The sequence below is a fragment of the Erigeron canadensis genome, chromosome 4 (assembly GCF_010389155.1).
Source record: "Erigeron canadensis isolate Cc75 chromosome 4, C_canadensis_v1, whole genome shotgun sequence".
Taxonomy (NCBI): domain Eukaryota; kingdom Viridiplantae; phylum Streptophyta; class Magnoliopsida; order Asterales; family Asteraceae; genus Erigeron; species Erigeron canadensis.
In genome coordinates, this window is record NC_057764.1 from 3,460,319 (window position 1) to 3,486,173 (window position 25,855).

The 25,855-nt window shown below is 34.4% G+C and overlaps 4 protein-coding genes across 4 annotated transcripts; 3 read left to right on the forward strand and 1 right to left on the reverse strand.

Moving 5' to 3' along the window:
* Window positions 1–187: 187 nt before the first annotated feature.
* Window positions 188–6,139, forward strand: LOC122596826. Its single transcript, XM_043769476.1, has 6 exons — window positions 188–244; window positions 2,853–2,939; window positions 4,159–4,320; window positions 4,396–4,449; window positions 4,545–4,676; window positions 5,707–6,139. Exons 1-6 carry the CDS (start codon window positions 188–190, stop codon window positions 6,088–6,090), a joined length of 876 nt encoding a protein of 291 aa, XP_043625411.1. The 3' UTR covers window positions 6,091–6,139.
* Window positions 6,140–8,243: 2,104 nt separating this feature from the next.
* LOC122595320 (endoglucanase 25-like) lies at window positions 8,244–13,009 on the forward strand. Its single transcript, XM_043767664.1, has 6 exons — window positions 8,244–8,757; window positions 9,463–9,776; window positions 10,443–10,904; window positions 11,012–11,147; window positions 11,643–11,815; window positions 12,313–13,009. Exons 1-6 carry the CDS (start codon window positions 8,376–8,378, stop codon window positions 12,712–12,714), a joined length of 1,869 nt encoding a protein of 622 aa, XP_043623599.1. The 5' UTR covers window positions 8,244–8,375; the 3' UTR covers window positions 12,715–13,009.
* Window positions 13,010–14,113: 1,104 nt separating this feature from the next.
* On the reverse strand, window positions 14,114–14,995 carry LOC122596827. The gene has a single exon (XM_043769477.1). It carries the CDS (start codon window positions 14,993–14,995, stop codon window positions 14,114–14,116), a length of 882 nt encoding a protein of 293 aa, XP_043625412.1.
* A 3,045-nt stretch (window positions 14,996–18,040) lies between these two features.
* Window positions 18,041–21,460, forward strand: LOC122596828 (F-box/FBD/LRR-repeat protein At1g16930-like). Its single transcript, XM_043769478.1, has 4 exons — window positions 18,041–18,979; window positions 19,432–19,623; window positions 20,262–20,642; window positions 21,311–21,460. The coding sequence occupies exons 1-4, from the start codon at window positions 18,041–18,043 to the stop codon at window positions 21,458–21,460; spliced, it is 1,662 nt and encodes a 553-aa protein (XP_043625413.1).
* The last annotated feature ends 4,395 nt before the right edge of the window (window positions 21,461–25,855 follow it).

Below are 25,855 nucleotides of genomic sequence, written 5' to 3' on the forward strand. Positions count from 1 at the left end.
TCAAAAAGTTATTGTGTGCTCGAACTGTTTGTTTTATTGTATTCAGAAAACTTGAAAAGATGGTTATAGGAAACATGAAAGCGGTTTCCTAGTTATGAGCACAAGTTCTCTCCACCATCATCATCTCAACCCATCTCTCTCTTTCTCCCTCTCTAAGACCATTTGTAAAGGTAGGTGATAGAGATAGATGAAGGGTAAAGGTGAAAAGGGCGAATGGTTAAGGGGTGTAGGTGAAAGAAAAAAGGTGATTGTGATCACCTAGGTAAAAAGACAAAATGTAGGGTCTTTTTTTTAAAATTATTTATATATACCTTTTCTTGTTTTCTTTTATTTTGATTGGATATAAAGTGAAAGATTATAGGGTATTGTGTTTTTAATTAAATAATAGTGGGGACCAAATGATAAGTGAATGATTAAGGGAAAAAGTAGAAGGTGATGTTAATGTGGCAGGAAAAAGTGTAGGTGAAAGGGTGAATGGTTACGAATGGTCTAACAAACCAACCCCCTTTTCTTTCTTTTTCTTTTTATTATTAATTGATTAGTGGGTATGTGTTTTGATGTGTATTTGCTAAAGAAAAATGATCGAGATGATGTTGGGTCTGACCTGGACGATGATGATGAATTGATGATGTTGTTTGTCTAGGAATTGGGTGGCTAGAAGTGGTGGTGGTGGTGATGAGAAGTGACGGCGGCGGATGAGCGATAACAATGAATTAGCACCGCCATCTACTGCTATTGCGATAACGTAGGAACCAACTACTCTCGATCATCATAAATCAAAAACCAACTACCACCACCATCTGCTGCTATTGCTATTTCTCGATCATCAAATCCAAACAACTAATTTCGAGATGTTGTTAGATAAATCGGTATGATTTATGATCCCCGTACAGTATTGGTTGTTGTTGAAGATGATAAGCACCAGGGCCTAAGATGATTGGATTTATAGGTGGTCGGAACAAATCTCGTTGGAAACCTTGGCCGGAAAAAACGAAACACAACCAAAACTCACCTAATCGATATGGTAAGGTTATATATATACCATTGTATGTAGTGAATCTCCCTTTTTTTTTAAAAATAAATAAATAAAATAAACCCAATGGGTTTTTCGGTGGAAGGTTGAATCTGTTTGTAGTTTGTGGTTGAATCTGTTTGTGGGTACGGTTATTGCATATACAAAAAAATTGTATGTAAATTATTATTTTTATTGTGTGTATAAACAAATCCCAAAAAGTTAATGTGTGCATGCCACGTAAGCGGTCAACGTGAAAGTTGTGACCTACTAACTTCTTACCCGGTAACTTTTGTTTACTATGAAACTCGAGAACAAGTATTCTGAATACAATAAAACAAACCTATAGTTCGTGCACACAATAACTTTGTTGAAAATGAGCACAACTATAATTATAAAACTAATTTGTTGATTACGTATAATTATAGAAACGAGCAACCATAATTCTTCTATCAAAGATGCTAACCATTATAAAATAATTATGGATATATATTAACTATGATCGATATCAAAAATTAACAATTAAAACTTTCAATCGTGGGATAGTGTTGAAAACTTTTGTACCTCAAATTTCAATATTAAAGCAACGACCAATTAACAAGAAGAGATCGAAGAACTTTGACCAGAAAAATTAATCGTTTTGGATGGAATAATGTTAAGCTCCAAAATTTTGTTTGACCAAATTTTGTTTTTATTTAGGGTTTTAAAGCGTGTTGATAACGTGTTGTAAAACTAAAAAAATAAAACAATAAAGAAGAGAAGAGAAATAGAGACAATAGAGAACTGTATTTTATTAATCTCATAAACAACTATTTATATACATACAATATTGGAGTACTTTAAAAAAAACAATCTACTAATATAATAATAAGATCTTTAATAAATATGGACATCCATACCATAATTATTCACAATATTAGAGTATTTGTTTGGAACTTAAGTGACTTAATGAGTATTTGTCTTAATACAGTAAGTCATCAAGGTGTATTTTTCGAAACTTCTTTTGTAATGATGATTTAGCTAATAAGCTACAAAGTATTGCTTTATCAAATTTTTTACCTATTATGTTGCTACATTTTGTTCAGCAAATCGAGCAAACAATTTTGTTTAATTTATACGGATAATACTTAACTAGATAAACATTTAATTCTCATAACAAAATAATGAATAAAAAAACAAGGGAGTAATTACTGTGTCAAAATACATTTCAAAAAGTCTTATTCAAATTCGGGAAATCTGATTTTCATTGGTTTGCCTATATATATGTCACCATCTCTCATGTCCATCGACAATTTCAAGTCAATTCATAACATGGCGTTCAAGTTAATTAGAATATTTTTTCTATTGTTCATAGCGTCCATTGTCACATCACAAAAACCAAAATTTCACAAAATAAATCCAATAAAAACTATTCGGGTTTGTGTTCTCCAAATTTATATATCATGCTAAGTTTCTATGTTTGGCTTTAACTTGCATATAATTAAACTTTCGTTACCCTTAAGTTTTTAATGAGTTATCATCCGTACATTATTTTTTAAGTCGTACAAAAATATATAAACAAGTTTTCGAGTGTTGTGTTGTATTGTACAATAATTTGAAACATATTTAGTTAATATACGGGTAAAAAAGATAGTGTACGAATCACTTCTTGTTTTTCAATATACATATAGTAATTCATATATATGTGATTCATAAATTAAATTGTATATATCATCTGGATTTCTTTTATACCGAAAGGCATACACATTATTCGAAATCAAATGATGGTCTTTTTCAACAAAATAGAAAATATTCATCACCATTTTTTTTATAAATAAATAATTGACGTGTGTTTACATAGGTCAAAGATGGAGATATAATCGATTGCGTTGATATTTACAAGCAACCGGCTTTTAACCACCCAGCTCTTAGAAATCATACAATTCAGGTATTTGTTTATTCATACTTTCTCAACTAATTTAATTCATACCGAGTAAACTATAAGTTTAACTAGTGTGTGTGGTCATTAGGATTGTTAAAATGTAGAAAACAAAGTTAATTATATTTTGTTGTGACTCAACACTATAGGTGATTAACATATAACTTTTGCCCATATACCATCGTTTAATTATACTTCATGATTATTTTATTTTTCTTTCGAAAATGCAATGGAACGTACATATCATATGTCAAAATTGATAATAATGTTAAGAAAAGAAAGAAAGAAAAAGACCTCTGTCCGTCCTTTTTAGTGGAATGAAGAGTGAACCCATAATCTATGTCTACAAAAGTCAATGTGTTTACCACTAAACAAAATTACGCTGCTTGGTTTTTTTAGTGTGTCAAACCAATTTTAATTTTGACCTACAACCAATTATCCAAACAACTTATGACCAATAATGCAGACGTGGCATCTAAGTTTTTCAATATATGTAAAAGTAAATCAATATTTATTGCACATGTATTAACTACATGTTAAAAAGTATCATTGAGTTTTTTTTTTTTTTTGTTATATCTTTTTATAACAAATATGGCTATAAGTCAAAGATTTTACGGGTATAAGCTTGATACATACATTGAAAAGTTTATGTTACATAGGAAATGCATTAAAATTCTAGCTATATATAGTTTTGTATTAAATTGTGTTTGAAATGAGATGTAGACCAAAATACAATTACATACATAATGCACTATAAATATGCATATAAATAAATTTATATCAGATGAGGTCAAGCCATCTTCATCCTTCAAGCAATCAAACCTCCAAGGCACCTTCACAAGTATGGCAAAAATATGGAAGATGCCCAAAGGGAACAATCCCGATCCGAAGATCAACAAGCAGTAACCATCATCCCATTATGGATTCTAGCAAGGTTGTCGTAACCCAACATCACTCGGTAATCCTATGATCACTGTCTATCTAGCTAGTTAATTACAACTTTTCTTTTAAAGATGATGGTGATCTTTACCCACTTTTTTTTTAGCCGCATCAACGTATTTTAGGATGTTGTACTGTACAGATGTACAATAATATGAAACAAGTTTGGTGGCCGGTGTACAATGAAAAAAAGATGGTGTACAGATCGCGTCTGTTTTATATATCAATCCCATTTATAAGTATGCATCCATATTTTTCAGAATAATAACCAATATCCATGTATGTATAGTTTTCAGTGGTGCTCACTGAAGGATTCAGTTACTCAGGAGCCAAAGCCAACATCAAAGTATGGAACCCATTCGTCGAGTCAAATGATGACTATAGTTCTTCTGAAGTTATGCTCAGGAACGGCCCTTTGCAAACATTTGATGCAATACACGCTGGATGGGCGGTTCGTGACATAATTCATGTTACTATGCATATATACTTAAAAATTTTGGAGATGACATTCTTTTTGTGATTTTAGGTAAACCCGGGAGTCTACAATGACAATAACACCCATTTGTTTGGATACTGGACGGTGAGTTACAAAACGTACACATTGATATTTTAATTAATTAATCAACTTGTGTCGATCGAGACATATAACTTGCACATGTAACATTTTATACGCAGGCTGATGGTATGCAAAATTCAGGCTGCTTTGATCTTACTTGTCCTGGTTTTGTTCAAACATCCGGTGATATCGCTCTAGGTGCATATATTGGTGACTTATATGGATCTGAAATTACGGTTCAAATCTCCAAGGTCAGTAAATTAAGAGGATATTACTAAATATAGTTTTCGAGTTTTGCTCTGATATCCAGGATCGAGTTTAGTCTTGGTCCGACGATTGATTAAATATTTTGTGAATTATGTAACGGATAGTTTATTTTTTTTTTTTCTTTCTCGATCTAATAATGGTCTCGAGCCTCAACCACTCGGCTAAAGCTGAAATGGCGCACAATTCATGAATTTGTTTTTAAACAGACATATTTGGCGGGTATTTTAATTGATAAGTTTTTAGGAAAAATTTTCAAACCATTAAAACCGGGTTTGAGAGACCCGGTTTTGGCCATGTACCAAACCGGGTTCCCCAAACAATATCAAAATCGAAATTGGGCTTGACATCCTCGGTGCAGAGTGATGATGTGACAAGTTACAGTATACCCAACGAATTAAGATCCTCTAAAGTTGTGGATTAAGATCCTCTAAAGTTGTTTTCAACTTTAGAGCATGTTTGGTATTGCATTATAAAATGATTGGTTTATATGAAAAAGTTTGAAAACGCAATTATTCTATATATAATGTCTTCATCCTTTAGAGTATGTACTTGCATGCTTTTTTCAAAACGCAATTTTAAAAACGCATAATCTAAATTGAAAATGCAGATCTTGTTTTGTAATCGCAATACCAAACACCCCTTTAAACATCTTTTAAAATCAATTGTCAATATTCAATAGATTTTAATGTAAAGGTCAAAAACCTTAACTTTACTAATAAGTTAGTTTTAACTTCAAATGATCCCAACCTACAATAACGGGTATTCAAGAATCAGTACATGAAATTTTAATTGATTTGAACACCCAGAACTATAGAATAGTAAACTTTGTAGCTGCAGTATACCCTAGCTTGTAGCTTTAAATTAAATTGATAAACAATAAACTAATAAAATACTTGCAAGTTTTTAATGTGTTATAGACTTATACATGACCTTTATCATTATTCGATCTTGTCTATATATACTTTTAATGTGTTATGCATAACCTTATCATAATTTTTGTCTAAATATATATAGGATCCAAATACACAAAACTGGTGGTTCAAATACAACGATAAGGAGGTCGGGTACTGGCCCGGTGACCTTTTTCAAGTATTGAGACATCAAGCAGTCTTGGTCCAGTGGGGAGGTGAAGTCCACAGCCCAAAAGTGGGAACTCGACCGCATACACAAACAGAAATGGCGAGTGGAAAGTTTGCTGATTTCGTATTTGGGAGCTCGGGAACAATCAAAGGGATGTTAATAGAAGAGAATTCAAACGACCTAAAGGAACCCGAAACACTTTTCGTTAGCTCTGATGAGTGGGACTGTTACGACGCCTATCTACAGTCGGAGCGTTGGTCTGAACAAGTGTTCTTTTATGGCGGTCCGGGTAGTCATGATAATCCAAGGTGTTCATGATTTGGTAATACTTGTTAGGTGTGTGGATGAAAGTTTTTGAATTCTAATGTTATGATGTACTTTGGTTATTGAATTCTAATATAGTTAATATGTATCTAGTAAAATAGCTAATAAATATCCTATTAGTATTATCTATTCCAAATACAAAATTAATTAATTAAAATAAATAAATTGAATGTAAATATATTAAGATTTTAAATGTATGTGCTAATTTTTTTTGAAGTTTTTTTAGTTATAGTCTGCCACACATATTAAAAAAACAAAACACGTAAAAATGTTATATTTATAAGAAACACCTATTGTTATAAACTAATTAATGAAATATTTAAGATATGTTTAATCTAAAATATAAAGATCAATTTTTTATCAATAAAAAATAGTAAGCTATATTTTAAATTATAATAATAAAAAATCTAATATTAATAATGTCGTAACACCCGTGTATTAGATACTAATTTAAAAATGTCAAGGTCTCGGGTTCGAGTCTTGAATTTTTCATCTCAAGGTATTTTACTATTTCTATGAGGGGTTTGGAGGTCCAACATAGTTAAAATTGCTTTTAACACATTTGAATCGAAACTAACTTAAAAAAAAAAAGATACGGGCTTAAAATCTAGTGTGTTGGACTAAAGTAATGCAGTATATTATCGCATTAGCTTCTTGATTTGTGACTTAAACCAATATCTAAATTATATATGGGCCAAACGTTTAATCCCTTAATGGACTATCATCGGAGCTATAACAACGGTAGAAAGAAGTTTTCTAAAACTTGGATAGTAACATGTATTAAAAAATGACTTGGCTGATCTATTAATAGTGTCTATTATAAAAAGTTGCATCAAGAATTTTACTTCAAAATATATTGTTCAACGAAAAACTCAAAAAGGATAGCTTTTTTCTATTTATAACAATTTTTTCTAATCAACTTTCTATTGTGAGAATCTGAATGAAATCATGAATACAAGTCATAAATTCTTATAGCAACTATTGACTATTGTAACTTGTTCGTTATATGGGTCCCATTTTATGATCTCATACATGGCCTTTAAAAATCATTTGTCGGTCCTTTGAGAACTTATAAACCAAACGTGAAACTCCACTTAAACCGTTAAAACTAATGGAGTAAGTGGATTAGGTTATGGAATTTATGAAGATTGATGATATTATCAATTTGAAAATACGTGTTCTTGAACATTATTGGAGGAGGAAACAACCTGGCTAATGGTTTAATCAATTAATCAATAGTGTCAAGTCAATAATAGAAAGCAACGGGCATATTGTTTGATGGATTACAAAGCAAAGCATTTATGTGGGTTGGGTCCATAATTGGGCAAAGGATAAATGGGATGATCCTTAATGCACAAGTTTAACCACCTTATCACAAAATGGTTGAAAATATTCATATATGTTCTTTAAATTGTCACAATATTTTTTTCTATTAAAAGATTTTAAGTGTAAACTAACACGTTACCCGTGCGATATGACGATGATCGTGGCAACGATGATATGGTGATATAGGAAACTGGTGGTGGTAGATGAGGTGTAGAGAGGTGTAAATAATTGATGTAATAGGTTAATTAAGATATTTTAAAAGATAAAACATTGATAATATATATAATCATTAATGACTTAATGTTAATGGACTAGTGTAGGTGAAAATATTTAAGGGGTGTTAAGTAAAAATATTATATTTTTAGGGGTGACAAGTCTATAAGTTTTTCCTCTGAATTATCTGCAACGGCTATATTCTAGAGTACATGCATGACTTCACCATTATACGTTGAAATGTTCTCTAATGTCGAATACCCACTTATATATATATAATTTATATGTATATATATTTAAAATTTATTAGATGGAATAACTAATTTTAAAGAACTTGGGTATAAAAGGGTATAAGTATTTATTTAAACAAATGAATGGTTAGAATTTGCTACATTTAAAAATATTAAAATTTGTAAAAGCTAAACCTAAGACATGAAAACTGCTGGATAAGCCCAAAACACACCATGAATATAATTAAGTTATAAACAAAAAAGAAAAAGACAATTATACTATCACTGTCCAAGACAGAAGTGCAAGTATAAGTATTTATATTATTTTTATATATTATTAAATAAAGGAAAAAGGGAATAAAAACAGCAAAACCCCATACAGACACTCCATTAAATCACCACTTCACTTTACTCTCTCTATCTCTATCTACCTTCACTTCCATTCCCAATCCAATCAAAACCAAATCAAATCACAAACCCTTACCCAACCCACCCATTTTGCCCCAAAAAATGAGTATGTACGGCAGAGATCCATGGGGCGGCCCATTAGAAATACACACAGCAGATTCAGCAACAACAGATGATGACAGAAGCAGACACATGAATGATTTCGACAAGGCTGCTCTGTCTCAAAGATTAGACGAGACACAACAGAGCTGGCTGTTGGGTCCAAGGGAACAGAAAAAGAAAAGATATGTGGATCTTGGTTGTATTGTTGTTTCTAGAAAGATCTTTGTTTGGACTGTTGGCATCCTTTTGGCTGCTGGTTTTATTGCTGGTCTTGTTACTTTGATTGTCAAAACTGTCCCCAAAGATCATAAACATACGCCGAAACCCGATAATTATACCCAGGCTCTTCAGAAAGCTCTCTTGTTTTTTAATGCCCAAAAATGTAAGCTTTTTGATGTTTCTTATATATCTTTCTTTCTTTTGTTTACTTACCATTATGTATATGTATATGTATATTTATATATTTATACTTATGTATGTGTGTGTAAATTGATAACTGATCAATTATCGGTCCCCATTAGTCCCAAGGCCAATATGAGAGAGGGTAAATTTTGTAATATTATTGTTAAAGGCTCTATTGCGGAAGACGGCATTGAGAGTTACTTTTTTTTTTGCTCTATTGCGGATATTTATTAGATAGTTTTACACCTTGATAGTGTATCAAAGCGTAAAAAAAGGGCATTAGAGACATGTTAGCACAAAAATTGTTTGCACTCTTTTCTTTATAAGGTCGATCCTTGCAGAATAAATGTGATATGCTGAGGTTTTGGATGTAAAGAATTCATTTTTTTGTTGATGTTCCTAATAATTTATGTGAATTGTAAATTGTTAATGTTTTCTTGGTATTTTTTGCGAAAATGTGTAAAAGATGAGTGCTTTTTGAAGTTTATCTACTTCCAAATTACTACAGTACATCTTCTTAGAAGTATTGTTACGTTGAAAGGGCGTGTTTGGATTTTGTAGTTCACTGGTTTGTAACTAATAAAAGAAATAAACAGATTCTGCTAGTTCATTGATTATCCTCAAATTAGATGGTATATAATTATATGTTTGGGCTATCTTGCTTTACAAATTTGTGCTTGTGCAGCTGGAAGGCTCCCGAAGCATAATAATATTTCATGGAGGGGTAACTCTTGTTTGAATGATGGAAAGGCAGACAAATCTGGAGCCGTATTGAAAGATCTAGTGGGCGGATATTATGATGCTGGAGATGCAATAAAGTTCCATTTCCCTAAAGCTTTTGCCATGACAATGTTGAGTTGGAGTGTGATTGAATACAGTGCTAAATATGAAGCGGCAGGAGAGCTCAATCATGTTAAAGAGATTATTAAATGGGGAACTGATTACTTCCTCAAGACCTTCAATTCTACCGCAGATACCATAAACCAGATTGTAGCTCAGGTAGATAACTAGACTTATTGTCATTTCAAAATTTTTGCCCTTTGGATAGATATTAAGAATCTGCTATTATGACGGATCTGTTTAACAGAACAGTTATGAATCTGAGGCCTCAACTATTCAAATAAGTAGACCTGGTAACACATCTTTCAACTTTTTATATGGGTGGTGATTCGTACACCATCAACTTTTTGCCGTACACCACTAAAGTGGTTAATTTGACATTTTGACCTATTTACCCTTCACCAAAGGAGAAGAAAGTTCAATAGAGTAAAAGTAATTGAGTAAAATCAACCATTTTAGTGGTGGGCGGGAAAAATGTTGTTCGTTTATGGATTACGGCCCTTTTCTGTAAGTATCATGGATTTGTTGACAGTATGATTTACAACTAATAAATTAAAGGCCTGAATGTATCTAATTGGAGGTTTCCTTTCAAGTTTTTATATGCTTTAATGGTGAAACTATGATTTAGCGCTTAATAAAGTATGATCTAGGGCTGAATTAGTCGACGACTGGAATGATTTAAATTCTCTTACAGTCTTACCGGACTTGATAAACAATGAAACACTCTGTACGGACTTAATTTTGGATAATCGTTACTGTTGACAGGTGTTAAATGACAGGAAAGTACCATTTTAAGCATGTGGTTTTGTTTTTTGCCATTGACAGGTTGGAAAAGGTGATACTTCAGGTGGAACAGGTGATCCCAATGATCATACTTGTTGGATGCGACCTGAGGACATTGATTACCCTCGCCCTGTAACTGAATGCTCTAGTTGCTCAGACCTTGCTGCAGAGATGGCTGCTGCTTTAGCTTCCGCATCCATTGTTTTCAAGGACAATAAGGTTTATTCCAAGAAACTTGTGCATGGTGCTGCAACTCTTTGGAAGTTTGCTAGGGATCAACGTGGATCATATAGTGCTGGTGGATCAGATGCTGCAACATTTTATAACTCCACTATGTATTGGGACGAGTTTGTCTGGGGTGGAGCTTGGATGTATTATGCAACGGGTAACCAGTCTTATCTTTACCTTGCTAGTCACCCCAAACTCGCTAAACATGCCGGTGCTTTCTGGGGTGGGCCTGACTACGGTGTTCTTAGCTGGGACAATAAGCTTACTGGAGCTCAAGTAAGTTGATCAGTTTTTTAATTAGATAGGAAATAAAGTTATAATATTAGACACTTTTGATACTCTTTCGAGTATCTTCTTATATTAATATCGTTATTCTGTTTTAGGTACTACTCACAAGATTGAGATTGTTTCTTAGCCCTGGTTATCCATATGAAGAAACATTGAAAACATTTCACAACCAAACAAGCATCATCATGTGCTCCTACCTTCCATACTTCAATAGTTTCAACAGAACAAGAGGTAACAAACTGTTCCGTATTCTTACCAACCCCCGTCTCCCACAGCCCCACATATACACCGTCACCACCTACTAGAGGTGGCAATTTCAAACCTTTTACTTATGATTTGGGTCTTTTTTCCCCTTTTATTATTATTATTCTTATTTTATTTTATCTTTAATGGATAAACACAATTTTTCTAAAAAGAATCTAGGCGGAAGTCTACCAAGTTTTTATTTTAATGCATAAAACCTCCTATGTCATTTATATTTAAAAAGTTCTAAAATAATGTTGATCCTGTAATCATATTTGATGCACTAGTTATTATTAAATATATATATATATATATTCTTTGGGCCAACTCGACGCGACGAAACTTACCCATTTTAACCCAAATCCACTTGTACCTTCTGATCTGTTCATTTTGCCATGTCTATCTCAACCGTGCACCTTTCTTGAGTTTCTGAACCCTTCTTTTTTTTGATGAATGTATAATGTTAAAGCTCTTCTGTTGCAGGTGGATTGATCCAATTAAACCACGGTAGACCCCAGCCTCTGCAGTATGTTGTCAATGCAGCATTCTTGGCTACCCTTTATAGTGACTATCTTGATGCTGCTGACACTCCCGGGTGGTATTGTGGACCCAATTTCTATTCGACCAACGAGCTGCGTAAATTTGCAGAAACTCAGGTATAGTTTTTCTAATAAGTCAATTTCTACCGGTTAACTTTTACTTGGGTCAATATGGGTTGTGTTTATTTCAAACGGGTCAAAACAAGGGCAAGGGTCCATGGGTCAAAGTTTGCACAAATCTGTTCCCAGATAGTTTACTATTAAGATTTGGATTATTGACATATGTTCTCTTTTTGTAGACATATTAACATATTATTTTATACATAAATATCAGCACAACCCAGCCTGGCATGGCCTGTTTTTGTTGGCTCTGAAGTTTGACATTTATTTCATTAAACATGAACACATTGAGTGTTTATATTAAAATTTAGTGTATCGCAAGTATACATGAGCCAACCCATTCAACCCTATTAGTTAAAAGTGTCGTGTTTCAGCTAAAACCCATTTTGAGCATTACCAAATCCGTCCCACCTATAGAACCATTTAACTTTCTTGTAATTACAATCATTGCTCCAGAGTAAAGCTATCAATAGACGTGCTTGTTTATCATGCAGATTGACTACATTCTTGGTAAGAACCCAAGAAAGATGAGTTATGTTGTGGGTTATGGTGATCACTACCCAAAGCATGTCCACCATAGAGGTGCATCAATACCCAAGAATAAAATCAGGTATAACTGTAAAGGAGGGTATAAATGGAGGGACTCCAAAAAACCAAACCCCCACGTTATCACCGGGGCAATGGTTGCAGGGCCAGACAGGCGTGATGGTTTCCATGATGTGCGCACAAACTACAATTATACAGAGCCAACTTTAGCTGGAAATGCTGGTTTAGTTGCAGCCCTGGTTGCCCTTTCAGGTGACAGAACGACAAAGATTGATAAAAACACGATTTTTTCGGCAGTGCCACCAATGTTTCCCACTCCACCACCACCACCAGCTCCATGGAAACCTTAAGATTTTGAATGCTTCTATAGATTATACTACTATCCCGGTGGTTCTAAAAAGCAGAACGGTAAATTAACACAAAAATGGGATATATCTTTGATGGATAAAGAGTTAGTGCCTTAGTGGCGATTGGAATGACGTTATAACTATAGATGATCTGCACGTATCGTATGTATGTAAACTTAAACAGTTCAAATATCTTTCGAAACTATGAATGAAATTCTTTGATCTGTCCGTATCTTATGTATGTAAACTTAAACAGGTCAAATATCTTTCGAAACTATGAATGAAATTCTTTTGTTTTTTTTTTCTTGTTTTGTTTTTATCTGCATTGAATTCCTGTAATTCATATCTTACATGAAAGGCATGTAAATTGTATGGATTTGACACCTTAATGCAAAATCAATCCAACTATAATTACGGTAAGATGTGTACCCAAGATGCAATAGGACAATAAGTTTTTTAGTACGAAATTGACAAGAATCCAGCATTGGTACTTTGTTAAAAATATTTTTAGAGATTAGGAAAAAATGGAGGAGGTATTGCAAAGAAAACTTATGCATATTAACCCTCGCTTGTGGCGCTCACTCACACATAAATTTTGGTTGCCTAGTATCTGATTTTTGTGGTCAGGGATTAGCAATGATTGTCATACACGCACACTGAATTATTATATCTGAATGCATACTTATACTTATAATGTTGTCATGTTGAGCACTTGTACTTGCAATGTTAAGCATTTATACTCTAATATTTGGTCATGATATATTTGTATGCATCTGTGTACTAACATATATATTATTTGGAGATACTTAGGCCTTGTATGGGCATGGGTTAAGTGAGTACTCTTTTTTGATACCCAATTTTACCCAAATCATCTTCCAATCAAAACCTTTCAACTCATAACTACCTAATTCTACCCAATTCTTACCCAAATCACTGACAACACATACCCAATTCTTACCTAAATTCAATTTCTTTTCAATTTTTTTTTCCTACATAAATATATTATTAACTTAAAACATTTTATTTAAAACTTAAACAAACATTACACAACACATAAAAAAACAATACATAATAAACGGAAAAAAAAACATACATAAAAATAAAAAGACTACAATTATTAAGGGAAAAAACTAATCGTCGAGAAATGCCAAGTCTTGAGCCCACACATGTTCGGTGAGGTCATAACGAAGACGATGATGGATGTCTTCGTTTAGTAGCTCACCTAAGACGCTATCGTCGAACACCGGTTGGACCGGCGGGTCCATTATGTGAACCGGTGAGATTGCTCTGCCATCGCCTTTTATAATCATGTTGTGTAAAATACAAGCCGCGTAAACATACTGCGCGATCTTGTCTTTGATCATGGGTCGAAGAGGACGCCTAAGAATTTTCCATTTCCCTTTTAGAATCCCAAATTCACGCTCCACGTCTTTCCTCGCCGCCTCTTGTAGCTCTTGAATCTTTTCTCCTTCGGGTCAGTAGGATATGGGTATGCTTTTACAAACGTCGAGTACTTGCTGTAGATGCCGTCGGTTAGATAATAACCGCGTTTGTACTCTCGACCATTAACGACGAATGAAGTATCCGGGGCCGTGCCATTTCGCTCTGTGAGATACAAGTCGGATTGGTTCAACACGTTTATGTCGTTGTTTGAACCGGCAGCACCAAAATAAGCATGCCAAATCCACGTATCTTGAGAAGCGGTGATCTCAAGCATAATAGTGGGAACGCCATGGTCGCCTCTCGTATATTGTCCTCTCAAGTGTCTAGGACAATTTAACCACTCGACGTGTGTACAATCGATGCTACCAAGCAACCCCGGCATGTGATGGTGTTGTTCGTGTGCCTCGAAAATGCGAGCAACGTCGTGTTGAGTAGGCCTACGTAAGTACTCTCGACCATACAACTTAATGATGGCGGCACAAAAATGGTCAAGAGACTCGCGCCCGGTTCGAGCGGCCATATGCAAGTACTCATCGTACTCGTCGGGCGGATTGCTCGTAGCGAATTGACGTACCGCCGTGCACACTTTTTGGATCGTCCTAAAGCTTCTTCTCCTACGCGCATCAAACCCCTCTTGAAAATATGGAAAATTTGCATGGATGTCGTCGACAATTTTTAAAAACATGGTTTTCTCCATACGATACTTTTTTCGAAAGTAAGCATCGTCGTATTTTGGTTTTTTAACAAACCAATCATTTAGTAGTATTTGATGACCGACTTCACGTTCTCGATTGACGTATCTATGGTGTTGAACGTCGTTAGAGTTTGCCGTGTCGTCCATCTATTGAACCGCGTTTTGCAAAAAGTGAACATCTGTCTCGGATGACGAACCCGATTCCACAACGACAGCCCGCGATTCGGAAGATATGAAAGACATTTTCAAGGTGGGGTGGTGATTATTTAGGTGAATGGAAGAAATATGGAAGATGGTGATTATATGTGTTTTATGTATATATGTATATATAGATGTGGAAGGTTTTTTTTTTATAAAAAATCTGGTCAACTAGCCGTTGGGGGGGACCCACGTGTTTGTAACGTTCGAAAAGCTTACCCGCCGATCCGTTAGTTAAGCCGATTTCATGCCCGATTGATCGTAGCCGAACGATACCCGAAAGCAAGGGGTGGTGTAGCCGATTGGGTTCCATGTACCCGATGTCTTACCCGACGTGTACTCCTTCCTACCTAAGCATACTTATTTATCATACGTTGTTTGATACACTAATACTATATACATTTACAAATATATACACTATCTGTAATACTCTATCTGGTCATGATTTACATGTATCTATCTGTTATTATGATATCTACTTGAGATGTTTTATTAACTATAGGCCTATTTATTTTGATATCACTTAAATTTCCTGATTGAGATTATCATGGACTAAGGTTATCCGAGTAGAATGTATCTCAGTATTGTCGCATATCCGTATAAATACATCTCCAAATATCCGGTTAGGTATTTTAATTGAGATGATAATTATATATGAAGTATTAATAGACATTCACATGACTCCCTATTTCTATTCATAGAATGGACCGTTTTTGTAAGAACGTTTACACATATTCTCTTTCATCAAAGTAGCTACGGAACAAGGTAGGCAAGCTAAAAGCTTAAGTTGTCAAATGTACGACAACAATGGAATGTTGACAAGCTTCTGCGCATCAACATCCAAGACCGTGAAGATTGTTGCTAGTGTGTTTATAAAAGGCAATGGTTAGTGAAGACCACAGGTTCTCTCATCCGTCCTTTTGTGTGTTGATTCCTTGAGCAGATTTGTAATACACGAAGTCATAATAAGTTTCAATTGAAGTTTGTTCTTCCATTTTGTTAACTGTTAGTGTATTTTTTGTGGTTAGCATTTTGTTAGTTCTAATAACAAGTTAAGTCTATTTAATCATTCAGTCAGGTTTCATGTTTCTCTTTTGACTTAATATATAAAAATAACTGTCAATTATTTATATTTTACTTAATACATACAAACATCCTTAATAAATTCAGCCACTTAATATATTCAACACTAACACTAATGACAAAAAATAAAAATAAAAACGGACCCTTAGGCTTGTTAGGCTAAACGGAGCAAAGCGTTTCTTTTCCACTTTTCAGCTCCGAAACGCCTTGAAAAGCTATGGTACGCCATGAATATTGGCCCAAGGGGCGTTATTGGTAAAAAAATTATGGGATGGCGTGAAATTTAAGACGGAGCAAAATAGGTGTGCCTTACCCCCAGGTAGGACCCACAAATTGACAACTTGATTCAAGAGACACGCGTTGAATAGAGAATCACTGCAAAAAGCTTTTAGTTCACGTGATGACATATTTATTGTCCACTAGGGATATGACAACACAACAATTAAAGTTTTATTTAATTAAAAATATAGAATTATATAAATTGTGGGTCCCTTGAGGGGCTTTAATATACTCCTACAAAAATTATGGAACGCCCTCTAATAACTAGGCTGCCACGTGTCGCGAGACGCCCTTAGGAGAGACTTCAAAAAAAAGCCTTGCTTCGGATAGTCTTATAAAGTATTCTTATTTTATCCAAGATAGTTCATACTAACTTTTACCTTGTGAAACTCTTGCTTAAATATAATAGAGTTCTAACATTTAACTTCTTTGTCTTTGTCTTTGTATCACTTATATTTTACTTTTTACCAACAACTTTTAACTTCTTTCCTTTGTTCCTTGGTCATTGTAAGAAAAAGAGAGTAAGATGTCTTAGACAAATTGTGCATTCCAAATATGGACATTTCATGTCATTAGTTGACTTGTCCTTTTATGGTGGTAAACATGTGACACTTTGTATGAATGGCTTTTTTTTAACTTACAACTTTGGAAATTGACTTTTTTTTTAACATGTGACACGTATTAAATAAGTATTTGTCAGACTTATTAATTCTTGCAAAAGTACGTATTTAAAACATGGTCGCTGATGAATGATCACTGGTGGCCATTGGATCAACACACTTAATGTTGACTCATGTTTTTATTGATCATTGATGAAATATTCTAGCGATCAAGTCTTTTCAACAAATCCATCAGACTAACATTTTGCATTCCTGTTTGTGACCGTAGATCATTTAGTGAGGAAATTTGACGCTCATGTATTTGAAAAAAACTATGGGTAGGATTGTGCAAAGTGACCTGAAACCCGCTCTTTGAATTTGAAAAAAACAATTGTCAAGTGACCCAAATTGCGGTATGGGCCTTCGGGTTTGAATTTTATGAAATTCGAGTTTAGGGCTTGCCGGCCCGTATTTCTTTTTTTTTGGTTCTGGCCTGGGTAAGAAAAACAAAAACTACACGCTTCTTCTACTCGTATTTCTATCTGAGTAAAAATTACTAGAAACTAAAACTCTCTAATGTTACAGTTCAAAAATAAAATAAGTTCTCTAATATACCCTCAACTCTACATCTTCAATTCTACGAGTATATCACAATTCTCCATATATTTATTATAACCATCAGGTACCCTATTTCTTGGTTATATCTGTATTAATTTATATTCAATTCCATCTATCTAACTCACGAATCACTTTCGATTTATTTTAATACTTACATTGAGGTGCGATTTCTCTGTGTATGTGTGTGTGTGCGATTTATTTTAATCATTCTAAGGATCCATGTCGTATGCATCATTATTATTATTATTATTTTTATCTAGAATTAAACAACAGGATTTACCGTACTAAAAAAAGTCCCTTTATTAATTATTGAATCTTTGTTATTGGAAACTAACTAGTTTGTGTTTACGTTTTCTTGCACTCTACTAATTAAGTTGGTTGCAGTTTAGCTAACGAGATGAACAAAAGAAAAGGAATGGATTGTAGACATCGTAAACTAATACGAGTAAGAAGGAAGGATGATGCAGAAGGTGATGATAGACTAAGTAGCTTGCCGGATGAGCTTATCCATAAAATTCTCTCTTTTGTTAGCATCAAGCATTCTATCCGAGTCAGTGCTTTGTCATCGAGATGGAGGTATATCTGGACTTCGTTGCCCTATCTCAGTTTCTCAACGGAGTATTTTCATACTTTGTCTGACTTCTCAAAATTCGTTACCCAGGTTCTGACACGGCGGGGTAATCAAAGTGAAGTTTATTCCGTCAAGCTCAGTTTTTCAGGAAGTGTTGAGGATGTGTCTTTTAAAAACATTATTCATTATGCATTCTCACATAATGTCCAAGAACTAAATGTTAGATGTTTGCTTGAGAATAAGGATATTGAACCCCCTCTTTCTCTCTTTACTTCCAAGTCTCTTAAACATCTTTCTCTAATTGGATCTCGCCATTTCGTTACATCAACTTGGGAGCTCCCAGAAATAACAACCTTGCATCTTCAGTGTGTCACATTTTCTCAGAATATTGATCATTTCTCAAAGTGCGTGAACTTGAGGAACCTCAGCCTAATTTGTTGCGAAGTGATGGGATCAGATTGTTTCAGTATTTTTCATCGTGGACTTTCTAATCTCACAATTGACAATAATGCTTTCAAGAAAGTCCACTTGGTTGTGCCTCAACTCAGAAATCTATCAGTTACCGATTATAATGGAACCTATACGATATCCGCACCTGAGCTTAACTCACTGAGTTATGCAGGTTATTCTCCATTAATATTTTTCAAAGATAACATTCTTTCTTTGGAAAAGGTTGATATCCTTGTCCACCATCCAGAGATGTTACATCCTGGGAGTATTGTTGGCCTGCTTCAAAAGCTGCACGGCGTCAAATCTATTACGCTTAATTTGGAAATCATGGAGGTATATTGGTCTTCTTCTTTATTCCTTAATGTTTAAATTGTGCATTACATAAATTTTACTGTCCACATTCTTATATGGGCATATCATATACATATATATATACGCTGTCAACCATTCCTGAAAAACTGTTGGTAAGTAGGTATAATCATGCAACTTTAAATGAAGGTCTCAAAATACATATTTCTACTTAATAAACCAAAAATAATTAATTGTATCGACTTAATCTATACCGACATTATATATTCATTCAGTCACTAAATCAATTTGGTTAAATAAATAAACAGACCTGAGCTAATTTATATGTACCCAAAAGACAAACTTAATGCAAATAATATAACACTTTTAAAACTTGTTTACGCAGATTTGATATTTAGGTTGTTTATATAGGAAATTGCCACATAAATGTTCTCTATAAATGATCTTTTTCTTTTCTTTCATAATATTGTCTCCAGCATCTTTCCTCATTTGTGAAAATAAGTTCACATCAAGCTTCTTCACTTGCCAGCTTAAGGAATTTGAAAGTCTATCCATTAGATTCGTACAAGTCGGAGCATCAAAACCAAGTAATTACTTTGCCAACGGAAGTAAGTAACTATTTCCTGAATAGCTCTCCGAGTGCCACCTTGACAATGGTCTCTCGCAAGGTATGTTTTACTAGGACACTATATTGTTATCTTGAGGCACATCATAAATGTGTTTTAATTTATAAGAAAGGGTTTGCTTTGGGTTTGTAATAACACCGAAATTAACACTTCATAAGTGGATCCTCATCCCCACTTAGGGTAAGGTTCTTCTAAAACAAGCAGAAAAGGGACGATTGATGCACGTATATTCAAAGAGCGCGTGGATATAAAACTAACCGATGCATAAAGGTTCATAGATCGTATATAAAACTCTAATGTATCATAGATAAAACAAAATGAATTAATTCATGGTTCATTAGTAACGAAACATAATGCACAATGGTTAAAAAGGGATGATTGTTTTATTTGTTTTACTTGAATAGTTATTATACTTTAACAAATACCAACACATATATATATATATATAGGGGAAGAAAATATGAGGCTGTCAGACATTTAAGTTAGGTGAAAAACCCCTCACAAACTTTTTTTCAAAAACATAAAAAACATGGGGGCCCAAATATATATTTAAAATATTAAAAAATTAGTATGTGAGAGGTTTTTCACCTAAGTTGGATGCATAACAGCCTCATATTCACTTTTCCTATATATATATATATATAGTTATTTATTTATTATATGATTTATGAACACGACAGGAAATGACAGCCATAAGGAATGCCGTATCAGCAGAAAAACTCATGGGAGAGTTACAAGAGCTGCTAGAGCAATGGCAAGCGAAAAGTGAGACCAGGTTGGCTCGAGTGGAGAGAGTGAAGTTTAAGAGCAACAATGCAAAGTTCCATGAACAGGAGAAGGCGTTTGTTGAGATGAATAGGCCATGGTACTTTAGGGAAAGGATGGCACACATCGAAAGTTATTGGAAAGATTTGAATGTGGAGTTGAAGGAAGGGAATACAAAGACTTGTCGCATTATTTCAAAGCTGCGAGAGATTGAGGAATTACTCACAAAGCTGCCCCCACTAAAAAGGTCAAATATCCAATCAAGATTTTCTAGACTTTGTGCAGAATCAGACATTGTCATGAAAGATATAATAAAATTGATGATGATATACTTTGATAGGAAGCCAAACCCCTTAAACTCACTACAACATCAGTACAGCCTTCTTAGGGAATCATAAGCTCCTGTTTTCCTATATAGGTGCAGGTAATAACTATAATTTTGATAACATTATTTTTATTTTCTTTTTGGGTTCGTGTGTCCTTTGTTGTAACCAACGATCTAATTAAATTTACATCTGTTTGCGCAATTTGTTGGATGGTTTATGTTATTTTATAGTTGATGTATGCATAAGTACTATCTGCAGCTCAAGTTATGTTTATCTCCAAAAATAGATATTCTTGACCTTGGATGTCTTGTATAGCGCTAGCCATTGTCTACCCATACATGAACAGTTCACCTAACTCATGTTGTAAACACTAAACCCTAAAAGGGACATGGTTGGATAGACAGACAGAAGTTGTTCCAATTAGAAGTATTCAAATCAAGACATAGATCTAATGATTTTTCAGTATTTAATTTTGCCGTTCAAAAAAAAAAAAAGTTTTTCAGTATTAGAAGACAATAATGTGGATGAATTGAAGCTATGTTGGATCAAGTTGATGAGGAAGGAGAAGAAAACTGGGATAATGAATTTATGATTCATGTGTTCCAAAAGGAACATGTTATGGCTTTTATTTCTCAAAGTGCGAGGATTTTGGTTTGGATCCTGCTAAAGAGAAAGAGGAATTACGATCTAATCTTGGAGAGACAGGACAATTTATGGTGTTGGATGATGGAAGTAATGAGAAGGTGCCAATAGTGGTTGAAGGTACCCCTGTATCCCAAATTCTTTAAAATGCCATTAAAAAAGCTTGTTTGGAATATTAGGGGGTTAACCTTACTAACCAGGATTAGTGTTTGTTTATTTATTGAAACAGATTTATATACAAATAAATTGGCTAGAGTTGCTAATAAATTAAATTTGGTCAATGAAACTGGGTTTCAAATAGTTTTGAATGTAAAGGTGGTACTAGAATTATGATAGGTTGGAGTGTAAATGGTCAGAACTCAGAAAGGATTTCGTTGCTCTTTCATTTACAAAATCAAAGAATGGTTCCTACAAGAGAATCATGGAGTAAACTGGTGTTGCACATGAACTCTGTTAAAGATCAACCATTGGTTTTGGTGAATGATTTTAATGCTACACTTGATCCTAAACTAATGATGACAATATTAGGGATGTGCACGGGTCGAAACCCGGCCCGACCCGCGAAAGCATGAAAAGTGGAACCGTGACCCGGCCCGTGAAGGTCCGTGTAACATCCGTCAATTTTGACCATTTGACTTTCCACGTGACTTGACTAATAACTTAAATTATTAATGAAAATATTTTTGTTTTGGGACATTATGACCGGTGAGATGCTTAACGGATCAAATTATCGACTTATTATGTGACACCATAACGATGAATTTATGGACTAGGTGTGTAGATGGGTCAACCCATGGTTATGACCCAAGACCCATGACCCAACTCTCACACCCTATCCTCCCTCCTATCCATTCATTCACCCACTCTTCTATTTCTCTCTACCTCCCTCCCAAGAACACACACACACTAACACTCATCTCCTTCTCCTTAAATTACTGCATCGAAAATGGTTGTTTTAAGCTAAATTTCACAAGAATAATTATCCTTATCATCTTCTAAACAACATATCAAAATTTTGGTTCTTCAAACTTAAGAAATCTTCCATTTAGGGTCAAATTTGGGTTTGAGCACTTGGTGAAGATTTTGGTAAGTTAAACTCAACCCATAGTCATCATTTTATGTTTATTAACTTGTTTCTAGTTGATTTCAAGCAAATTTGGGTCACAAATCGGGTAAAAACGAATTAGGGTTCAATTAGGGTTTGAAATGGGTCAAAATGGATTTGAGCAAGGATTTGATATTATGAACCGAAACTAAGATGTGGGTTATGTTTCTTTATGTTTAATTATGTCCAACAATGCACAAAAACGAGTTTTGGATCATCACAGGTCATCTTGGAAATCAAAAATGGGGTTTTGGGGGTGTTTGGATCGTTTTTGGCTTGCTGAACTCGTGCAGATCTGGGCACATTGCGGGGCAACAACTAGTTGCGGCGCAACTAGACTTTCTGCACTTTTTAATGCGGCGCAATCATGTAGTTGCGGCGCAACACCTGCATGTTTCTTCCTTGGCAGTTTTCAAACGGTTATAACTTTTGATCCGTAAGTCCAATCGAGTCATATGACCTATCGTTGGAATTGAGAGAGAATCTACTTTCTCATGGTAAAATCCTTTTAGGCAGAATCTTCATACATTTCTAAAAATGTCGAGTCAAGTGTCTTGTTCATACCCGGGAAAGGCATTGAAGCGTTTGTGGGTTTGTGACTTGACTTGAACTTACTAGACCAACTCGTTTAGGGTTGTTAAAGTTAAAATTGATTGTATTGTGATGTACATTGTTAGGTTGTGGACACGTGGCAATCGTTGAACAATTATAGCTCGATATTAACTTGTCGTTTTGCTTGGAAATCAAGGTGAGTTCCGTAGCTCCCTACTCAATTGAGATTCAGGCTGAAAAGTGTACACATACGTGCTTGTTTGATTGTTTGGTTGATTTGATCGACGTCTTATTGATTGTTTGATTTTTTTTGTTTGATTTATTGATTGTCTGATTGATGGATGGCTTTGATTGATTGTTCGATGGTTTACACATATGATTGTGATATCCTGATTATTTAGGATAGTCATAAATACATGGAAGTCGGTTATGCCTTCAAAGGGTTTGAGATGTGGTGGGAAGGTTGCGGGTGACCCTATATATAAGCATCAAGAACCCGTTGAAAGTAGAATCCTCCTAAGTGTATGTACATATCGTTTGGTTGGTTTGGATGGTTGATGGACTTGAGATTGAGACATACATGCAAGCATACTTTTCAAACTTTTCAAACTTGACTTATTGACTTGACCGTTAGTCAACGTTAGATTCAAGTTTATGTGCGCTATATAGTATTACGTGATTAAAAGCTTGTGTGTTTAATATTAAATGATAAAGATATGTTAAATGATCTTAACTTAAAGTAAAGTTTGAAAGTTAAGTTCTTGTTAGATCATTAAGACTCTCAATAGGAAAGTTAAGCTAAGAAAGTAACGTTTAGAAGTTAAGGGACCTAAAATGGAATTTTAGGAGAGGATGGTCAGGGGTACGTTAAGGAGCAATTAGGCGTCCCTAATTGTCACAAATCAGTTCTATACGTGTGTAAGAAACCCCAAGCCACTCCCTTCCCTTTTCCATAGCAATTCTTCATCAAATCTCTTCGTTCATTGGTGTTTCGGGCAAGTTTTACTAAGAATTCTCATCCTCTTGATCATCTACAGGTAATATAGATGATTTTCCTTTGATTTTGGATGTCATGAGTCAATTAATTAGATTCAAATCTGGTCTTAGGGTTTGGGTTGGTTTAATTGCAATCCGTTAATCGATTTCGAGTCATTTGTGTGATTAATCGATTGTATGATGATGGTAAATGATTCAAGGATCAATTGGTGTTTTCAATGAGTGATTTTGGTCTTATTTTAAGAGTATTTGATGTTCATAAGGCCTGGAGTTGTGTTAAAGTCGAATGAGAGTCGAATTAGGTTAAATATGGAAATTGTTGATTTGGTCATGAGTCTCGGCGAGGGCACTTTTCCCCTTTGGCGAGATCAATATGGCTAGTATGGGTCTGTAGTTCAATCACGACGAGATCACTTTTCTCCTCGACGAGATCAAACATGAGAAAGGTCTAAGGTGTGTTTAAGTGTCTAGTTGACTTATATTTCAGTTATTATTGTATCATAGGTTGTCGGGAACACTTGTCAACCACGGTAAACTCGATTGTGATTTTTGAGTACTCCATTGAGGTAAGATACATGACTTTTCTCACGCTAGAGGCACACCAAAATGTAGTTTTCTATAGTTAACTTCTTAATCGGATTATCTTATATGTGTTGGATTTTCCGGGTTATGCGGGAGGTTATATGGGAATGTATATATGTTGAAATGACTTATGTTGATATGATGACGTTTAAAGTTGAAGTAAGTATATGCATATATCGTATGATGAATAAAATGACGTTGCTATGATATTTTTAAGATGTGTTGTGATGTTGATAATGTTGTTGATATGCCTTAATGTTAACATGTGATGGCTTATATGTGTGACTTAAGTATGTTATGTCTAGTTCACTAGATACACGTAGGAATTGCTATGTGTTGTGCACGTTAGTGGGATTAAATGCAAAAGTAGACATGGAACTAATTAGGTAACGATTGTACCTAATGTTAAAGTAAATGTGTGATGTGGGAAACCGTTCTAGCCTTAGTGTTAGTGTGTAAAAAGTAAGAAAGATATAAATACGTGGGAAATGCTATAGCTAAATATGTGAGATTGACGTGGGAAGTGTTAAGCTTAACCCATGCTAGTTTATGCCAAGCTAGTACGTACGTGGTCGCTTGAGTGGCTCCTTGTGGCATAGTTACGTGGGACTAGTATTTTTGGTGGAGTTACTAAACCACCAATGTTAAAAGTATAACGGGATACTATGGAAACGGCATTGCCTTTCCTAAAAGTTAAGACATGGGAAATCGTACTAGTTGTAAAGCTAGTGCGTAATATGTAAAATGATTAAAGATGTAAGATGTGGGAATAAGTTGATTAAGATAACTATAAGAATATGTTAGAAAGATGTACATGTAATTTAAGACGTGGGATTACAATGTGACGTGAGATTTAAGTAAGATATGTTGATATGTGTGATATAATCGTTGATAGGCACAATTAAAAGTAATTACTCTCCATGTGCTAATATGAATACGTGTGACAAGTTTATGTGTTATATGTCAAGATATGATATGAAGTTACGTCTAAGTGGTAAGTCTATGTTGATATGATATAAGATATTAATTAAGATGTGAGTATATGATGATATGATGTATATGTTGGTATGAAATGAAATGTGATGCAATGTGGGAATAGGGAAGTATGGGTTGATCTATGATTGTTGTGGATGATATGTGATGTGATTATGTTTTGATAAGTAAAATATGTCGAAGTTTCATGAAAGTAAAATGAAGAATGTTTTATCTAAATGCGTGTATCTTACTTAGCTAATACTTGCTTTTATGAAAATGTTGTGTCCTTCATGATAAGCAGGTATGAGCTAGAGATGCGTGTAGCTCGTGA

Excerpts from the sequence above, each read along its gene's own strand:
- LOC122596828 (XM_043769478.1), top strand. The coding sequence starts at position 18,041 with ATGGATTGTAGACATCGTAAACTAATACGAGTAAGAAGGAAGGATGAT. Across the intron at positions 18,980-19,431 it reads TTAATTTGGAAATCATGGAG|CATCTTTCCTCATTTGTGAA; the intron begins GTATATTGGTCT and ends TATTGTCTCCAG. Across the intron at positions 20,643-21,310 it reads TTTGTGCAGAATCAGACATT|TGCGAGGATTTTGGTTTGGA; the intron begins GTCATGAAAGAT and ends TATTTCTCAAAG.
- LOC122596827 (XM_043769477.1), bottom strand. The coding sequence starts at position 14,995 with ATGGACGACACGGCAAACTCTAACGACGTTCAACACCATAGATACGTC.
- LOC122595320 (XM_043767664.1), top strand. The coding sequence starts at position 8,376 with ATGAGTATGTACGGCAGAGATCCATGGGGCGGCCCATTAGAAATACAC. Across the intron at positions 8,758-9,462 it reads GTTTTTTAATGCCCAAAAAT|CTGGAAGGCTCCCGAAGCAT; the intron begins GTAAGCTTTTTG and ends GTGCTTGTGCAG. Across the intron at positions 10,905-11,011 it reads ATAAGCTTACTGGAGCTCAA|GTACTACTCACAAGATTGAG; the intron begins GTAAGTTGATCA and ends ATTCTGTTTTAG.
- LOC122596826 (XM_043769476.1), top strand. The coding sequence starts at position 188 with ATGAAGGGTAAAGGTGAAAAGGGCGAATGGTTAAGGGGTGTAGGTGAA. Across the intron at positions 245-2,852 it reads GTGTAGGTGAAAGAAAAAAG|GTCAAAGATGGAGATATAAT; the intron begins GTGATTGTGATC and ends GTGTTTACATAG. Across the intron at positions 4,450-4,544 it reads ATTTGTTTGGATACTGGACG|GCTGATGGTATGCAAAATTC; the intron begins GTGAGTTACAAA and ends TTTTATACGCAG.